We start from the raw sequence: 6,859 nt of genomic DNA, 5'->3' as shown, positions 1-6,859 counted from the left end.
GGGGGTGAGGCAGGGGGAGAGGGTTAAGCACAGACTGTAAAACCAGGTGCCTTGTTGTGCCACAGAGCGAGCGATCAGACGCCCATGACATCTTAACTGCACTTTATCTTAACTGCCCCTAAACCGCCATCATTTCACTGCGAAAGCCCTCGCCGAAGCCGCCGGCGCGTTAGCTGGAAGGCTACGTCAATTAAATCCTTCCCCAGAGGACATGTGCTGCTTATTTGTGAGATTTCTCTAAACAGGGGTTTCCTGCAGATCCATGACTTAAGACGCGCTCCACACAAGCTTGTTTTGTTTTAACGAGCTTTTCACAAACACTGAACTCTTTCTTTTCTCGCTCAGCGTAGGTCAAATGAACAAAATAGCTCAGTAAATCCTTAAAGCAACAATAAATACTCAGGCTTAAAATTGCCAGGTTACGTCATTTAGCTTGAAAAAAAAAGAAAAGAAAAAAAACCCAAGACAAACCAAACCTCCTCTGTACGTGGATATCTTAATATACTCACAGTTTTGGGTATATTAATGGTGTGTGTGAAAATACTATATATATATACTGTGTACTCTAAAGGTACTACATGTTTACTTTAACATGTACTTTAACAAGGTATTAAGTATTCATTACTGGGAGTCAGATATTTCATCTGTTTGTCTTCCTCATTAACTATTGCATCAAAAAGGTCTCGGAAAAATCTCACACAGTTCTTGAGTTATATTTAACGCAGTAAGTCTTCAAAATCCACACCCAAATCTCTCTCTCTCTCTCTCTCGTCAAATTAAGTCCTGAAATTTTGCCCAAATCCACAATCCAAACCAAGGTTTTGGCAAATCGGTGAAGTCAAACTTCCCGTCATTCAGACGTAAATCAGTGTTTGGTTTTTTTTCTGTGTCACCACAGCTTCTTCTCACGAATCCAATAGTTGGGGACAATCTATCACTATCCTGCAAACTGAACGGTAACTAAGACGGCGACTAAAGCTCCAGTAGGCAGTGATCGATGGTGCAGAATTACCAGAACTTTCTGTAACCCTCTCTAACGGCCGAGAACACGCCGGCTCCAGGCCAAGAGACACAAACTCTGTCAGAGAGTTCAGCCTGTGCATTGTTTAAGTTCCATCAACCTAACACACTGTGACGTGGCTACACTGTGGCTGTGTGTAGATTTATGTGCCTGCGAGGAGAACATGTCATTATTTTAAGCGCCCCCTGGAGGTTTGTCAACTGATTGGAGCCAATCCAAAGTTATCGTAAAGTAAAACCTAGAAATGAACAAGGACAAATACTTTGAGAATTCCATCAGTAAATCTGATCTGGATTTTCACATTCCGTTGGAAAATAGCGGCCTGTTCCTCCTTCACATTGAATTCGTTTTTTCATTGACGGCAGAGAAACACGGCAGACGGTGTATTTACACGGACAGTTCAGGTCACTGTCCTTGTCTCAGTACGGAACGAAGGCATTTATGTTTTTAGTCCAAGTCCAACAAATGAAAAGGTAAACTATGCAAATAGTTGGCCAAAAAAGCTGTCACAAGTCTCTTGTGTTTATAGCACCACCTGCAGGGAAGGACGATATGCTACACTGGTTAGCATTTCTTTACCTTCATTAACAGTTCATCTGTGGTTTTGAGGTTATTTACCAACTGAAGGCATTTTTTGACCTTGAAGAAACTTAATGATGTTAATAATTACGCTACTTCCTGTTTGAGGCCCTGTTAGCTAGCAGCTAACGGCCAACAACAACAACATTAGTTCCAGTGCTGCTCCGTAAGCATCACCGATGCACTGACTTCCGTGGAGAGAAATATTTTATATAATAGTTGGAGACTCACCTTCACATTTGTGGGAGGTTTCGCTCTGGCGGTGACCAGCGGGGCATTTACATTCATAAGATCCCACCGTGTTGATGCAGTTTCCTCCGGCACACATGTTTGGCACCGCCTGGCACTCGTCCACATCTGAGAGGAGGGAAGACAACAGGAAAAAATGGTGGTTTTTAGAAACCTGACACCTTGTGGTGGTAAACAGCAAAGAGATCTTTGGATCCTGCATCATGTTTTATGACCTTTGGCTCCAGTTTGTGCCACGTGTTCCTGGATCAATTACTTTTGACTAATTGGGAAATTGCGTCCACGTACTGTCGTCCCAGCTGGAGCAGAAACAGGAACAGAGGAATATTCCGAACTCTGGAAGAATGTGTGGCTGTATTGATGGGGCGGCGGCGATGACAGGTTCAAACAATTGGTTAAGTGCGTGGATTAAGTCTGTCAGCACCGACGGATGCTCTCATACGAAGGAATGATACCAGATCGTCTTCAGACTGCAGTTCGTTCTGAGCTGCCAAGGACGGAGCAAGTGATTCTGTTCGGCCGACGTTGGTGGATTTATCACCGTTCACCCAACAGGACGGTTCTCTTGAACCGGACATGTGCGGCAGGTGATTAGCGATGCAGGAACTGCTATTAACTTGGCCCTGGTTGAGATGTGTCAAACCAGCGTAAGACCAGTTCCAGGAAGACTTTTTTGTTTGAACAGGAAATGGCATTTTTTATATGAAGACTTTCCCAGAATGAAGTGTGAGTCATTTTTTCCAGTAACGGCGAGATGACAGTTATGTCCATGTTCTTAGAAATATTGTCCTTCTAATCTCCACACACACACAACCAAGAGACACACAAGAAAAGCTAGAAAGTTTTTTGGTTAGAGACACACAACAAAAGCTAGAAAGTTGGGGTTTTTTGTATGTGAAACACATCGACCACAACCATACAAACAACCAGCTAATAATTATTGAACCGATTTTTTTTTTTTACACTTGTTTTGAGGAGTGGATGAATATGCTAATGTCGGGGAACTCGACGTGTTCCAAACAGTGGAAAAGCAGAAAAGTGGACTGGCCCACATCCTGCTGTGGAGCCTGGAGTTGAGATCCTTACATTTGGATTCATGGTCATGTGTTCTTTGTACCACGGCCAGTGAGACTGCGCTCTAGGCTTTCTGGCAACTCCCTGTGTGTCTTTTGAATGTTTGGATAAAGGAGAGAAAGAGAAGAAGAAGAAGCAAAGACAGAAAAAGGACAGGGACATGAAGACAGCAGGTGATGAGGAATGTGACTGGAGATAAAAGACTGACGAACCTCTGACGATCGAAAGTTAGCTTAGTTAAATCCATGTCTTGGATTTTCAACAACAACTAACTGCTTCCATTGAGTCAGTGGTTTTTAAACCTGGCTCAAACCCTGTTTCTGTGTATGAACTCGTGGTGTGGTGAAGTCTGACCTTGACAGGCTCCGGTGCGGATGTTGGGGATGAATCCTCGTCTGCAGGGGTGTGGCTGGGCGGGGCACTGCTCACAGGGGTGACCCCATGCTCGACCAATGGTGGCGCAACACAGTGTTTTGGTGCAAACGATCCCACTGATCTGGCCCTGGCACATCTGGTTGTTGACCTGGGTGAAACAGGGTCCAGTCCTGTAGTCTGTGGATCAAAGCAGACGCGTTACATCCTTTTGTTACTTCACTCCTTTAGTGTCATTCACATGACAGGAGGATAATTATTATTTTGCCTAAAAACTCATCTGGTGTAGCTTTAAATTAAACCAGACACATAATCACATAAAGAAGAAAAATCCTCTTTCGGCTCTGGCTCTGTTTTCCAAACAGATCTCTTTCTCAAAGAGTAAGAGTGATAAAAAAAAAAAACATGGCACTAGTCATGAGATGATTTTAGAGCGATGACTCATCGGACCTTTAAACACATCCTTTCAGTTTATTGGTTTCAAGTGTTCAGTCTTTTGATCAGCGTTCAGCGAACAGAGAGGAGCCTCAACAAGTAGGAAGTTTGACCAAGACTTAAGAGGAACAATATGGGAGTTGGTAGCACCGTACAGTGTTCTTCCACCGCACCAGAGAGTGGACGCTACCTGCTCAGATTAACCCTCGGTTTGATCCAGATGGTAGCCAGAACTCTGACGTCATTTTTTGGGGGGGGTCAGACTTCATGCCTAGATACGGTGAAATCTGCCCAGCAACTAAACCTTTCTTACTTTCATTTGTCAACAAAACGGGGGGGTCAGACTTCATGCCTAGATACAGTGAAATCTGCCCAGCAACTAAACCCTTATAGTCACCAATGCCCTTACTGTCCTAGGAAAAAGTTGGTCCATATCCTATGGCCCCTTACTGTCCTAGGAAAAAGTTGGTCCACGCAGCCGTATCTGTATCTCCCTGTTTATCAGCTGTAGATCTGTGACCGCAGTTGCAGTTTTTTTTGTTTGTTTTTTTTTGGCGCTAACCACAGACAAATCCAGGGACAAGAGGGCCCTTGTTGAGAGGAGAAAATGTCACTGACTGAAACCAGTCTCATATGAAGGATGTTTGTATGTATTTATTTATTTATTTATTTATTTGTTGAACTCTTTCCTCAGAGCAAATGTGACCCAGCTGTTTCATTAGAAGCAGTGCCAGGTGTCTGGCATCAAACATTATAAAAGAACAAAATGACTGGTTTATGTTAAGGTTCTGAAACGCCAACTTCTCTTTCACCAGCGGTCCCCTCTGATCAGGCAGGACAGAGGGGACCGGTCCTCTAACCATTTGTTGACAGATTAAAAAGTTGAGTGTCTACATCAAAAACTTCTTTCACGCAGATTAAAAATGAGCGAAAGATAATGAGCGCAAAATGTTCCAGGTTTTCAGAAATCATTCCCGCCTGTGAACCCCAGGTTTAATCTCGTTCGATGCTTACTTCACAAATCAGATACAGTGACCTTATGCTGTTGTCATTTCTCAAGAATACGTCATTTGACTTTTCAATCAAACGCAGCCAAATGATGAATTCCCTTGTGGAGGAAAAGAAAACAAAAAAACGCCCCAATTCTGTTCTCTTCTGCTGGGCCAAAAAGAAAGAGCCTTCATTGAAAATAAAGATCGTGAAGATGAAAGTGTTTGGTTGATTCGTCGAGGCAGATCATCAACCTGTTAACATCGGAAGAACAGGGTAGAACAAAGAGGAGGAACTAAGATCAACAAAGGAGAAATGATGTGAGAGTTTTGTTGTCAACCATCGTTGTCCTCCAATATCAAAAGGGAAACTCCTTATTCTACAGTCAGCAAGATAACTGTGAGTTAATATATGACCACGGTTGATGAGCAGCTCAGATATCTGTCCGTGTAACAGGTGCGACGGCGCCCATCTGTACGGAGCGTGTATTCAAATTCAAAGACACGTGCGATCGGGGCAACAGGAACACGACCCAGCGTTCTGACTCAGTCTGGATAACAACATTAGGAAGCAATTTGGTCTCATTAGGGTTTGAATTGCTTTGTTGATGAAGAACATTCTCCATCCTTTACCCCCCAGTCAAATGTTAGCCATCATAAGATTGGTGTTATTCAGATTTACTTAGCATGTACTCCATACTTAAAACAAAAATACTTTTACTACATCTGTACTGCCTTCAGTAAAAACTGATTCCCTCAAACCTTTCACCCAGATCAGACGTATTGACCGGCTGTCTGTCGCCCAACGTTACGCTGATCTGAGCGTTCACATATGCTAACGCTCCTGTCGTCCAGCCGAGACCACATGTGATATGTGAAATATCCAGCAGAGGACTGTGTTTCCTCCATCAAAGCCTTTCACTGTTTGCTTTAATGAGCTCTGGGTCAAAGACAGACGAACTAACTCTCCAAAGACTAAGTTTAGAAAATATTTAATCCCGTCTGGAACGTTGTGTCTTAAGAAAAGTTTTTTTTTTTTTCCCTCTCTCGTCAGTCGTAGCATACTGTGAGTTCACAGATCTGTACGAGGCTGTGATTGGTCCGCTGGGAGGAGAGGCGAAAAAAAAAGTGTTTAAAAACAATGAAAAAAAAAAAAAAAAAGGACTCATTAATAAGAGCTGAAGTATTTATAAAGTTCCCAGGAGGAAAAGGTTCTGGGAAGATCAGACACTTGAAATGTGACCCCGTTACATGGAAATTATTTCTAAATATACTCTTATAACTATGGCAAGAGGTGAAGAGGTCAAATGAGTCGGGTCACGAAATATATGTCAAGAACAACCTCTATGTACACAGTGTGTGTGTGTGTGTATGTGTGTGTGTATGGGCGGGCGGCCTCCATCTTGGCCCGCTGCGGCGGTCTCTGTTAGTCCTATCAGTGCCATTATCAACAGGCCTGAAATCTCCCCTTTCCTTCAGACCTAATCAGTCCTCCAGGAGTCGACTACTTTCCTTCATTCCACACCAAGAGCAGCCAGTCAAACGTGACCGAACGTTAAACACACACACACTCACTCACACACACTTACATGGCCAAAAACTGTGGGAGAATGGCAACTGGAGAGATAAGACTCCTGAAACCAACCGAAGGGCTGGAACCTTCAGGAAACTGTCGAGGCTGGGAAACTCTCACACACTCAGCAGCCATGAGTGTGTGGACACGGCTTTGTTAGAGACGCTTGGACCGTGGAAAACACACTCTCCCTTAATGGCAACCGTGTTACATACAGGATGTAAAGTAAAAGTGAGGCGGAGAGAGTTTGGTTGAATGAGCCTAAAGTTGTAGAAGTGAAGGAAAGGGTGGAGACGAGTGTCAGGGCTGATCTGGGACCAGGTTAAAAACTGTGACATCATCGTGGTTAGAGCAAGAAGTTTGAATCTGAATATAATCGTTAGGACAGCCATTTTGATATTTGAATGATTTTTCCTATAAACTCCTGGGAAACAAAATGATGTGAGACGACCCCAAAAAAAACAAAAACTCTTGTGACCCACCTGAGGGTCGCGACCCAGTCTTTGGGCTACAATGCACTAGGGCACTCACCACATAATGATGTGAGATGACCCAAAAAAAAACTTT

General features: G+C 43.4%; 1 protein-coding gene across 1 annotated transcript in view; it reads right to left on the bottom strand.

Annotated features, from left to right (window-relative positions):
• fbn2b (fibrillin 2b) overlaps positions 1-6,859 on the bottom strand; it is an 88,479-nt gene that overhangs the window by 40,151 nt on the left and 41,469 nt on the right. The window contains 2 exon segments of the mRNA XM_025053476.1: positions 1,832-1,957; positions 3,278-3,475. Of these exon segments, the coding sequence (XP_024909244.1) occupies positions 1,832-1,957; positions 3,278-3,475 (324 nt within the window).

The sequence above is a fragment of the Cynoglossus semilaevis genome, chromosome 2, assembly GCF_000523025.1.
Source record: "Cynoglossus semilaevis isolate Cse_v1.0 chromosome 2, Cse_v1.0, whole genome shotgun sequence".
Classification (NCBI taxonomy): domain Eukaryota; kingdom Metazoa; phylum Chordata; class Actinopteri; order Pleuronectiformes; family Cynoglossidae; genus Cynoglossus; species Cynoglossus semilaevis.
The sequence above is the reverse complement of the archived record's forward strand: the minus strand, read 5'-3'. Positions and strand labels throughout refer to the sequence as shown.